General features: G+C 38.0%; 1 protein-coding gene across 10 annotated transcripts in view; it reads left to right on the forward strand.

Annotated features, from left to right (window-relative positions):
* Positions 1-13,450, forward strand: part of CADM1 (cell adhesion molecule 1) — a 337,698-nt gene that overhangs the window by 268,465 nt on the left and 55,783 nt on the right. For all 10 annotated transcript variants that reach the window (XM_032285454.1, XM_032285458.1, XM_032285462.1 and 7 more), the window contains exons 4-5: positions 2,609-2,746; positions 4,811-4,969. In XM_032285454.1, the coding sequence (XP_032141345.1) occupies positions 2,609-2,746; positions 4,811-4,969 (297 nt within the window). The remainder of the gene's footprint in view (positions 1-2,608; positions 2,747-4,810; positions 4,970-13,450) is intronic.

A 13,450-nucleotide genomic window follows, 5' to 3' on the forward strand; every position in this document is an offset into this window, starting at 1 on the left:
CCGAGAGAATGAAGGAAAGATATCCAGGAACACAGGCCAGAACTATCTGACAGAGTATGTTTGTGGCTAAATTCCACTAAGACTCAACAGAGAGACATAAAGGAGTCTTTTAATAACTGCCGGATCTGTTGCATTAGGAAGATTCCCGTGTTTCCACAGAGTGACCATCAAAGTGTTTCTCCCAAAGTCATACAGATAAAATGGGATCTGATCTGCCCCGTTCCCTAGGGATTTCCAAGGTTGCCAGTGGCTTTAGCCATTTGCCCTGTTGTCATGTCAGAGAGCCACCTTCCTAATGGCCTAGCCCATCAGTTACGTTACTCCATTACAGCTCTCATTAGGAACCACTGCCTATGTCAACATGAAAAATTATTTTCGTTGCTCTTATTTTTATTTTTTCCTGAACCTTGAAAGGTATCTTTTTTTTTTTTTATTTTACTTTCATTTCTTCATTTGTTGAGAAGACACTCCTATATTTGTTACACCTTAATTGTTTTCTTTTCATTTTTTCTTATACCACTTTTTAAGGTCTTATTTTCTTTAGGCGTTTTCTCTGACATTTCTTCTAACAATTAGCATGTAAAAAAATATACTGCACTCAGAATAAAGTAGTATTTATTAGTCCTAAACATCTAGTCTCTCCATGTATCCCCTATCAACTGTCTAGGTACATGTGCTGAAAATCTGTAACCTACCTGACTATCATCTAGCATGGATAAACTATGTTAAGGATACTGCTAGTTGAAGTCATTCCATTTCTTTTGTTACAGCCTTTCTGTGTCTCATAAAATGCTAGCAGATGTGCAACTCTAAATTAGATGTTAAATTATATCTCTTTTTGTTTATTTTTTCTTAAAATGTAAACTAGTGTTGTTCTTTGCCATGTTTAACTACTCATTTGGGCCATATCATATTAGCAACACATCCAGTTGAGCAAATATATTGTTTTCCTTGTACTTAGGAAACAAAAGGAATGCTTTCGCTCTACTTATTACACCCCCCACCACCAACACCACCAAACACTATCTTGCTAAGGAAATATGTGCAACAAATCATTTTACTTTTACTTTTCTATCATTCTCTATAGGAATTTTCAACTGTTCCAATTCAGTGTAAAAGTCTTCCTGTGGGCAGAATTTTCACATTGTGGACTAGAACAGTTGGAAATCCCAAATACATGGTTTAATCCCATAATTTATTGAAGTAGTATCAGAGATTTATTATTCAACTTGATCCTCAGGATGGCATGTTTATACATATTTAATTTCTTGTTTCTCTTCTGAGTTGAGAAACTTATTAATCATAAGTCTCAGAACTGTCTTTGCTTATTCATGGTGGTCAGGACACATATTCTTAGATTCACTGTACTGAATTCAGTATTCCTACTGGTTTTTATTTCAAGAGGCTCAGTCCTGAGGTAAGGTTGCACATGAAGTTTTACTGTCAACTCAGTTTCATAAAAGATAACATATTTTATCATCATCATCATCATCATTACCATCACACTATATACTTTTGATTTGATAGTATTTCACTCCCAAATCTGTTACTTTGACTATTTTATCACATATATTTTGATATGCCTACAAAAGAGTGGTTTAATTCTGATATGTAAATCTACTTATAAGCACTTAAGAGTCTCTTTCATCTTTGGTTTCCAAAATCTGGAGCACTGGAATTCAGAATCTGGAAAATTGCTGCAAACGAATTGGCATTTCTTATATTACTCTATCTTCATATCCAAAGGATTTTATTACTACATTATCCAGCAGAGGTTGTGATTATATTCTGGATCTCTATGAATCATTTTAATTACATGGAACTGGTATGAGACACAGTTTTCCTGTGCATTTTATGGTGAGTGATTCTTTTAAGGGACTTAGAGATTTTTATCTTTGCTGGTTAACTTTGGAATCTTTCATTTGAAGATTGAAATTCAAGAGTTGAGTTCACGCAGGAATACTGCTTTTGGGAGTTTCCTGATAAGGATGATCATTTCAATAGTATGTACTCCTCTTTTATACCCACTTTCTGGTTAATTTTTGAATGACTGGCAACTAATATCTATATTGTTATAATGTGCTCAGTGATAACTTAGGAGTGAGACACTGGTTATTTTATTTTTTACTGTTTTTGAGACAGAGTTTCCCTCTTGCTGCTGAAGTGCAATGATAGAATCTCGGCTCACCGCAACCTCCGCCTCCCAGGTTCAAGTGATTCTCCTGCCTCAGCCTCCCGAGTAGCTGGGATTACAGGCATGCACCACCACGCCCAGCTAATTTTGTATTTTTAGTAGTGACGGGGTTTCTCCATGTTGGTCAGGCTGGTCTTGAACTCCTGACCCCAGGTGATCTGCCCACCTCGGCCTCCCAAAGTGCTGGGATTACAGGCCTGAGCCACTGCGCCCAGCCACACTGGTTATTTTATAACATAAATTTAGGATAGAAATTCTAAATTAACTGATTTTGCATAATTCACCTTATTTGATATGACTTTGTATTTCTTTTTTCCCTCTTACTGTGATTTGTTTTAAATTCCAGTCAGGAATGTTATAGTAACAATACAAAATGCATTCTGTGTTTATAAAGCACCTATGTTTAATTTGTAGTCCCACCACGTAATCTGATGATCGATATCCAGAAAGACACTGCGGTAGAAGGTGAGGAGATTGAAGTCAACTGCACTGCTATGGCCAGCAAACCAGCCACGACTATCAGGTGGTTCAAAGGGAACACGGAGCTAAAAGGTGAGCTGCAGATTGCCACATACTGAAGCAGTTAGTTGATTCTGGCAGGCAGGCCTTTGTGAAAATCAAGAACAAATATAAAAGATGCCCGTGAAACAAAACTATTCATTCAGATATTGTTTATAATCAGTTACTAAATATGTTTGAGGCCAAAGCATAACAGCATTTTATTGTCCTAATCCATGTCCTCATTCTGCTGTTTGAGGGTTCATGGTAATATCTGTTGCTCTACTCACATGCCCAGAAAGAACTAAAACTGTGGACTAGAACTCTTTATGCCGGGAGAAACTTTGGCGAGGACTGTCTGTTGAGCTCAAGCTGTCTCTGTCTGTACCTTCTATTCTCATTGCTTTTACCCTATCTTTTGCAGAGACCTAGAGGGGATCAGAACCCCAAATTTTCAGGGTATACATTTAAAAAAATGTTTAACAAACTTTCATATGGTAAATTGCAAGTCATTCTGACATCTGTTACACTATCAACTGTGTTGACTATATGCTTTCCTACAAGAGTGGCTACACTAAGTGGACTAAGAATTTCATCTTAATTGTGGATTTACAGGGACCCCCTTTCTTGTGAAACCTGTGATTCAGTTGCCCAATTCACCAGCCTGTTGCACTGTCTATGATTTTGTGATGACAGTACAAGGCAGCTCCTTTAGCCCCGTTCTGATTGTCTGCTTCAGTACTGGTCATCCCGGGTTTGAGTCCTGGATCCTCAAATACCTGCTATCTTAGGTGTTGGATCAGATAAAGAAGACAGCATATACCCTCTTTGTCCATTTTTTGCCAGTTATCTTAAGTTCCACTTGTATTTCTGCATTCAAATTTCTTCCTTTTCAAAGTTGCTCTGCAGGTAACACACTGCACAAAGGTCATAGGGCTGAACTCTTCCACTTAAATGACAGAAATGCTAGTGGTGTGCTTCAGTTTCCTCTAAAATGGGGACAATCATATTACATACTTTATGGCATTTTTATGAAGATGAAATGAGTGAATAGTTGTAAAGTATTTAGCTAATACTTGGGCCAAAGTAAGTGCTGTATATGTGCTTGTTAAATAAATAAAGAGCATAAGAAAGAAAAGAATCAGCCCTTTTAGAAAGAGGATATAGAAATCTATATCTGGAAGCAGATAAATCTATATATAACAGCTTAAGTTTCAAAAAGCTTGTTCTGTTTTAATCTCCTATTTCCTAGGTATGGTTTTGGAAGGAAGGAGTTTCTCATTTCCTCTCTGCTTTTCTGTCTAAGTGAATTCAGCCATTAAATGTGTACCGATAAGTACAAAACATTAAAAGAAAGTTAATGATTTGCCATGTTCCTGGGAGTGCTGAGTTCAGGAAGGGACTGCCTTGGCCTATTCATTCCATCCGGAAGCCTCCTCACTCCTTTTCTGGGTGTTCTTGGACGTGTCTCCCATCTGGCCCCAAGCCCTGTATCTTACTTTGCTCTAGTCCACTGCCACTGCATTTTTGTGGTCTTCCAAAAGTCTCAGAGTTTAAACATTTCAATTACAATTTCAATTATGTAAATCCATTTAGTTACTTTCTTTCTTAATTGTTGATGATGGGGGTAGGCAAAGGGGGTTGTTTGTAACTCTACTGCTTATTGAATTACTTAGGGGATTTGGATGATGTCCTAGAATTTCTAAATGGCCTGACAGCCTAGTCAATATTTCAAGTTCAGATGGTTGTAGGGGTGATAACTATTTTTCTTTCTCTCCTCCTGAGTACCTTGAGCAGCCAGACAGCAGACAGTCAGCTGTCTTTTTCTGGGAGGTGTTAAGATAAAAGAAACATACATAATATATTTTAGTAAAAGTAGTGTATGTTATTTGGAATTGAAATATATCTTAAATGCTATGCTGCCAAGTTGAAAAGTCGGGAATTAAAGAAATAATCGTTTTATCAGGTAACTATCCATAGATTACTCTCATCCCAGCTAACTGCCATCATATTTGTTAAAATAGCAATGTTGGGTTAGAGGACAGAGGGGAGGACATAAACACAAACTGATGGAAATTCACCCAACTCTGGTTTCTTGGTACACTTTCTGTTCCCCAGGGAAATCGGAGGTGGAAGAGTGGTCAGACATGTACACGGTGACCAGTCAGCTGATGCTGAAGGTGCACAAGGAGGACGATGGGGTCCCAGTGATCTGCCAGGTGGAACACCCTGCGGTCACTGGAAACCTGCAGACCCAGCGGTATCTAGAAGTACAGTGTGAGTACCCTGGTATCTTATTCCGAGAGTGGTAGAGATGCAATTACCTAGAAACTCTTCAGAAGCCATTTATTCAATGCATTCATTTTATATAACATACATAGAATTCTTATTTTTCGTAGAAAAATAAAGGATTATTTTACTGAAACACTGTACTGCCATATTACAAAATGCCAATGAGGATTTGAAAATGCTACATTGAACCCAAAGGTAAAACTGAAATGATTTCAGTCTGCTGTAACACATGACTTAATTAATTAATTTCGTTGCATATAGACTGTCAGCATTTCTGTGCCAATTGCAAAATCTAGGGTAATTTCCCCCCTTTTTAAATCCCATTGTAAGTACTAAAGTTTTTATAGAAGGGATTTTATTCCCATTCTACATCAGAATTTTGTTTTAAATGGCATGTCCTTTTCTGTTTTATCTTAAATTATAGCAATGAGTTGAAAAGTCGATGCTTTGGGGTCATTGCCACAATCTTGATGGCTTCATCAATAAAAGCTAGATCGTAGTGAATGAGGTTTTGTCCTTACCAGGCTCTGTAGACTGAATATGTTCTCCCCCTCTTCTCCTCTGGACCCTTCTGCTTAAGAGGAAAAAGTACTTTTCTGCACAAATCCATTCTTATGCCAAGGTTGTGGCTAAGTAGCCAGCTTCTTACTTTTTATCAAAAAGCGAGGGGAAAAGAAAAAAAAAACAGCTTCTCATTTTGTATCTGGCTTCTGAAAAATCAAGGTGATATTTGAGTACGCATAGTGAAAATGTTACCAGAGTTTGGTTGGGATGGCAGTGACTGGATGTCTCATGAAAGAAACTTTGTGAATCCTTGGATTAATTTCCTAGGGCTGCCATAGCAAATTATCACAAACTTGGCAGCTTAAAATAGCAGAAATTTCTTTCCTTACAGCTCCGGAGGCCAGAAGTCCAAAACTGAGGTTTTGGCAGGACCACACCTCCTCTCCCACAAAGGTTCTAGGGGTACATTATTCATTGACTTTTCCAGCTCTGGGGGTCCCAGAAGCTCCTTAACTTGTGGCTTCACCAGTCCGTTCTCTGCCTTCATCTTCACATGGCCTTCTCCTCTGTGGGTCTCTCTTCTGTGTGTCTCTTATGAGGACACTTGCCGTTGGATGTAGGGCTCACCCATATAATCCAGAATGACCTCATCTCCAGATCCTTAATCTGTAAAGACCTTTTTTTTTTTTTTTTCCCCAAATTCAGCTACAGTCACAGATTCCAGAAGTTAGAACATGAACATATCTTTAGGGTTCACCATTCAACTCCATAAAATCCTTAGCATGTGTCTTAATCATCTGAGCAAAATGGGGTGGGGGGCGGGTGGAGTGGGAAAAGTTAAAAATAGTTGCTTCTAAGACACCATCTCATTCCAACCTTTTCTTAACTTCATGAGCTTGGCTCAATTTAACATTACATAATACAGGGGTTTCTCATTAATTCATTTCATCTGCTTCATTATAAAGCGTCATTATGGGCATCATGCTTATAATTTTCATATCACTAAAACTATTGTGGTATAATGTCCCTATAATGGGAAAACAGAAATGATCAGATATTATCTAAATTAGCAGATAGTAGATTTCTTGTGACTTTGTTAATATGTAATTCATTTAAGCAAACTTAATATCCATTAACTTTCCTTGTAGGGGCCCATTAGCTTTAATAATACATTAGCTCTTTGTATGTCCTGAGTAGATATTCACCCAGTTTCCACCCCTGAACTCTTTCAGTATTATACCAGAGTATCTTTTAAATAGAATACAGTCCCACCCACCTACAAAATTACCCTCACTCCCAGATGCAAAATATTTCAAGTGCTATACCTCCTACTTCTTGGAAAACTTGATAATGATCCTCATAAGGCTTGTTTTCCATATTCTGTCGATTCAAGGGACATTTGTCCTTTTAAGAAAAGGAATAAAGCACCACATCTGAATCCATTTGATGTCAATCTAACAAAGTACTCGTAGCCTTCTATTGCAGGAAAGTGACTCTAATTCCCTCCAAAAACAAGGATGTACCAATTGATCATTTTAAACTCTAATATGGCCCCTTTTTGTGGGAGACTCTCTGTTTTTTTATCCAAGAAAATCACTCAAATATGTTAGCCCTTATTACACTTTTTGGAATACACATAAGGAAAAAAATATTTTTTGTATAAAGGTAAGTTAAGAATTACAAAGCATCACATTAACCTGAATAGAACTTTGGGTCTGTTTTGATATCTTAAGTTAGGCTCTCTCTCTATGCTCAAGAAAGCTTACTGCCCTCCACTCCTAGAGTACTGAGAACTTTGCAGAGTCAGCCAGGAATTCCTTTTGTACCTTCTTCAAACACAATTGGAATTCTCTACATCATATCCTACTAGCTTTACTTTCCTTGAACACTAGCAGCTGTGCAGTAACAAAAAGCCTCATTCCTCAAATGCCTGAAACACTCAGTCACTGAGCCCTGAAGTCTGATCAGTCATTGCCCGGTACTGTTGATGGCTCAACTCCGATGCCCCCCACAGCTGTCCTTTTCTCTGCAGAACAGTAGTGCCATATCTTGATGACCATGAGGAAAGAAGAGACACTTGAATACATGAGATTCCTAGAATAATTTATTCAGTAGCCAGTCTGCATGGAGGTTGAATTATTTTGGATGGCTGCGAGGAGTAACATTGCACCTGTATTTTAATATTGACTCATGCCCTTGAAATCAGCAGTTCTTAACCTTTTGGGGATCATTGGCCCCTTTAAAAACCCTTTGATAGTTATAGACCTGGAAAAGATGAATACAAGCACATATTCACTATATTCTACTTACAGTCTAGGGAGTCCATTTACCCCTCAGGGTTTTCCTAAATCCAGTTATTTGAGGACAACTTTCACAATTTTGCCATATTTATGGGTCATCTGTATTTTTACCTGACTTAGAATTTTTCTTTAAGTCACTTTATTGCTTTAGCCTAACCAGGACCTATGTAAAAATATCTATTAAATATACATTTCATTTGTTATGTGTAGTGTCTAATAAGCTTTAAAATAAATGTACAACTAATTTTTTTCAATGTCCTTTCCTTTGCTACCTAAAAAGATTTCTTACATTCTCAGTGAGAAACAATAGGTTTTCACTAGGAAATACTGATCCCATTCATGGACCTCAGAGTCTACTCTGAGTAAATAAGGCTACCATGGGGGCAAATCTAATCTGACATATTGGTATTAAATACACTCACTTGGTTTAAGCCTGGCCGATTTTGCTCCATGAAGGTTTATGGAAACCTCTCTTTATCCCCATCTAAGATGAATGGATGTTAACCAGGACATGAACAGGGTTAAATGACAGATCATGGGTTTGAATTCTACATGAAGGAATTTTTTTAAAAATACTATTGAAAAGGAAATGAAATAATGAAAACCTGCATTATATGTCATTAAATATCTTAGTTTAAATATGACAGGCAAAAAAAAGAGGAGGGATAAAAAGAAGGGAAGTATTACACTTCTCTCCTTAAAATGGAGTGCCACCATATTGTATAGAAGACAAGCCTTGAGCTACAACTTGGAATTGCTTTTGTCTTATGGAATTAAGTCCTAATTAATTGAACCAGGATTTTGCAGTGTTTGTTTGTTAGGACCCTTATTTGTGATACCAGGAGAAATTGTTGTGCCCAATTATGTGAAAAATCAGCCAGATGTGTGTGCTGTCATACTTTTAATAATCCTTAAGTTTTCGGTGAGTACAGATATTAATTGTGTAGTATGCATTGAAGTGATTAACATCAATGTAATTTATCATCTGGAGATTTCTGAACATAAATAAATGAGTTGTTTTGTTCAGCAAGGTGTTGACCCCTTCAGAATCAGTAAATTAAAGTCCCCCCCTTTTTTATTATAAATATGAAAGGCACCACAATCAGCCAAGTGTTCAGTTATTTGATTTTCTGGGGCATTAGCCACTCTTGTTTGTGACATTTCCCTGTTGGGTGCTCGTTTGCAAGCTCATTAATAAGGTTTTCTCATAGGAACGTTCCTGGGAATGAAGAACATACAGTAGGGCTCTTAGTTTTCTAGCTTTCATTCTGAGACTCAGCAAGGGTACAGCAGCAGCACGCAGTTAAATGTTTAAAACAGATAATTATGCTCCCAAGCTAGAAGAGCTCAAAGCTCTCTTTCCTCAGATGTTATGCAGAGAACCATTTTGCTTTTTAATGTTCCGAGCTGTATGACCCTAAAATCTTTCTGTGCATTTTTTTCTTGCGAATATCTGTACAGGTGGTGTTGCCCAAATTTACAACATGGTTGATTATAGCAGAGCGTGATACAATTGTAGCACGGTTAGTAGAGCTTCAGATCTGAGGGAATGTACTCTTGTCAAATAAAAGCCTGTTTAAACGGGAACAGTTCACTGTCTGAGCGTTGAGAGAAAACTGTCTAAATAACATCAAGGTGGCAACACATAGCGACATAAGCTGCGAATTCAAAGAAAAGCTGTGACCCTCAGTATGGAATTCAGATTGCTTTGCACAAGGGAGGAAAGCCTTCCTCTGGACTGGGGTGAATACGAAGCTTCTGAATTACTGCTGTGTGGCTTTTGCTTTCACCCACATAGCCTCGCTCTTTAAAATGTTTGGCAAAAATTCTCATTTTGTGAGGGTTTTGTGTTTGTACATATTTGAAAAAAAAGAAAGAAAGTTCAGAGATGAGTTTTGAAAGGAAGAATGAAAACAAAGACAGACTCTAGCAATAGGTGTTTCAATGCCTTGCCTGCTCTGATTATCATCTGACAGTTAATCATGTACGTGGGCATCATTTTCAAAATGAGTTTTATTGACTGCATGTAGCTAGGTATTTCAGAAATCCATAGCTCTGTTCATCCAAGGTCCAGAGAAAGGTAGATGTTTTTTTTCTTTCATTCCCTCAACTGGAGGAAAATTGGGCATTGAGGAGATGATCAAAACCTGTTCTTTATCTGTGCCAAAATAAATGTTTCTCTGGTATTGATAGTGCCCTGTGGTGAAGGAGAGAGGAAAATCTGGAAATCAGAAAATCTTTCTGGTTTGGAGTGGAGGATAATACTTAGTTTCCAAGAGCAGCTTCTGTATTACATCCTCTCCCTCATCAATTCTGTTCCCAGGTTGTATTCTTCAAAGCATAATAGCTGGCTTTTTCAGATTTGGCCTGTTTCTTTCTGATCTCTAGTCTCTTTTTCTTTTTTTTTTTTTTTTTTTAACAGAATACGCTCTTCCTCCCACTCTTCCTTTAATTTTTTTTTAAAAGCAGTGAATTGAGTTTCAGGGAAGTTATTTTAGTATTTATGATTCCTTATGAGAAATAATCGAGGAATGAAGAACCCCGATTGAAGCTAATTTTTTAACCTATTATTTCTTTGTGTTAACAAAGAGTGGTGTTGGTTCCAAATTCCTGATGTTATAAGAACTATAGATTGTTAGTGATACGATCTGCAGTACCAAAAGGGTGTCAAGAGGCTGAGTAACCAGTATTCAAAATATAAAGAGTGAGTGTTGGGCAAATGCATTGTGAGCAAGACTGTAATGACCCTTAAGGGGAAAGCCTTTGCCTTTACACCTGCCATCTGAATGCATACCCTGAAGAAAGAGGCCTGTTTTACTAAGGACCACCTCCTCACATCTCACTGACCTTAATGTTTTGTAAAAGATGTGTCTGTGTGGCTGTGGACATCGAATACTTACATAGCGAAACCAGTCTTCTAATGTACATACTTCACTTAATGATTTTTAACTCAAGGTCAATTTTTGATTCTGTGGAAGGTTAAATGGTTGTGAAGTTGGCATCTAAAAGGAGTGGTCAAACAACATCCTTTATGATTTCCTGTAACATACCACTTAGAGACACACCAGAAGTGCTAAAGAAATGTGTAGTGAAATGGAAGTAGGTAAAGCAGAACACCTGGGCTGAACCTTGGATTTGGGGAGCTGAATTGACCTTCCAAAAGAAAAGCAGAATTATATTTTATGATGAGAACTAAGAGGAGCTCATGATCCCATTTTGTTTTATTTTTAATCAGTAGTAAAGATAGAAGGAGAAGTCCATGCCCCAGCATTTCTTCACTCTCTTGTTCACTTATTCCTTCATTAATTCATCCAGCAGCTATGTCTATACTGGCGCTGTTCTAGTTACCAAGACTTCAAGAAACAGAATAAAACAAAAAATCCTCTCTTGTTACAGAGGGAACATTACTGTACAGAGAATCTTGCTATAGGGATTTTCTTGCCCAATGTTTGCTTTCAAATTTTGAAAATTGCTTCTAAGACACTGCAAAGTATTCTGTGAGTATGTACCCTCATTTAAAAAGCACTGGGAACAAAGCTTTCTACCAAACACCGTGGGATAAAATTTGATTCTTTTGGGTAAACGGTAATTCTAATACCTACAAACCTACCTGCAAGTTACAGCAAGAGAAGACTGCATTCTACTGTGGTAATGTGGGGCATGTTCTTTGGTCCTACGTCAGTCCTGCCAGATTTGACTCTTCCCACTCACAATAGTTCAGCTCACTTCAAGAAGCCCAGTTTCAGTACTACGATTCATACAACAGATGTAACAGCAGGAGGTGCTTCACCTTGCAAACAAACAAAATAAACGGCAGTGAAAATTATTCATGAATGTATTATGACAATAGAAAGCAAATCTTTTGCACATGTTCTCTTTAACTCCTCTGAGAGCACTGTGTGACTCCGTTCATTCACCAATCCCAGTCACCTCGCATTGCTAGACGTTGCCCCCCGTTAGCTGCAAAGCTGTCCTCTCCCAACAATTTAGACAGCCATATTGTAGGGGCTGATTCTTGCTTTGAACTCAAACAGCTTCTAACACTCACTAAATCTCAGGTTAATCTTTGCATTGTCATTCTACTCCAAACTGCAATAATCCTCCATGATCGACAAAAACTCTTCAGTCAATGCTTCCTCACTTGAATGCACAGGGGCTGACCCAGACCCTCTACCCAGACATTCTGATATCATCTGTGCCCATGCTGCCCTTGAGTTCTCCCAGGTAGGACTTGAAACAATTAGCACTTGATCCACAAGCATCAAATCCCATAATCCCTGGTGTTTGAGAATATTGGGTGAAATCTAAGCAAGAAACATGAAGAAGAGCCGGTGTCCCAAATGCAGTTGCAGAAAGAGATTTGCACTCAAGCCCCTGGACCTGGTTGGATTGCGCTCATCAAAGACAATATGACACCTGCATTTCCTGATTTAGAAATTCTCAGGAAGAGAGGGAACGTTGTGGGAACTCCAGGGATAATAGGTCTCCCACTGGCATGTCTCCTGCTAGGATATCAGGATGCCTTTTCCATTGACTCAGCTCTGCCCCTCTCTGCTACCCGGGAGGGGTGATATCCCAGTCATGAGGAAACTGCAAAGTACCTTTTTCTAAATAAAGGAATGCAAAGACCTGATACGTTAGTGTTTGGACCTACAGAGGAGACTGTGCCTTTTCATTTACATAGGAAACTGAAGTACAGGTTACGGAATCTTAAGTTTCATCTTCTAAAAAGATCACAGAATGTGGTGCAAGGTCAGACTGGCATGAAATCAATTGTAATCTGCCAGCAAGCCATTCTAACCTCTTTAAGAGTTTCCTTTTATATATTTTTTTTCCTTTATAGAGAGCAAAGTACATTTAAAGAAAGTCTCATCAAATCAGAATGTCTTTCTAATATTATTTTTTTAATTGGTTGCTACTGTAGTGTGACCTAAGGCCTCCTGGTATTTAACCCTCTGTGCAACTTTGACTAATGAACAAATTTTGTCTGCTATAGCAGTCTTGCTAAATGTCTTTTATGGGGTTTAAAAAAAATTTACAGTGTATGATGAAAACCTCAGATCCCTCGACCTAATTGATTGGCTGTTGGTGATGCCATGCCTATAACTGTAATGTTCTTTAAGTGTACAGACCTAACTATTTTTCTAATTTTTATATAGCAGTTCCATTTTATAATGACATTAAGCCATTCTGAGCGTTACCTTTCTGGGCAGTTATTGCACTTCGGTAGAAAGTATCATCTGGCTTTTGGCCTTGTGCCTTACAACAGCAACCGAGGCGTAAGATGATCCCCCAGAAAATGTACTAGGCTTTATCTCATTACTTAAAAATAAATCTTGGAGGCTGGTTCTGTTTCAGAAAAGATTTGGTGGGTTATAACATTTGATTTATGAACATAATTAAAATATAAATGATGAGCTCTGGGCTATTCAATCAGCCATCTGGATTGTTCAGTATTTTGACATATTCATATTGTAGTCAGGATCTTCGATGGAAAATTTAATGTCCCTTAGTTCTAGAGGTGCCAGTGGAATCCCAGGGTTTCTGTTCCACCTGTTGAGGATGCTTAAGTTTCTCTTTCAGGACAAAGGAAAGGAACAGAATTTGTTGTTAAGTTTCCATCACTCAGGGATTGATCTGGACACATAGACCTTCTATAATA

The sequence above is a fragment of the Sapajus apella genome, unplaced genomic scaffold (assembly GCF_009761245.1).
Source record: "Sapajus apella isolate SASKATOON/1434 unplaced genomic scaffold, GSC_monkey_1.0 scaffold16, whole genome shotgun sequence".
In the NCBI taxonomy this organism is placed as follows: domain Eukaryota; kingdom Metazoa; phylum Chordata; class Mammalia; order Primates; family Cebidae; genus Sapajus; species Sapajus apella.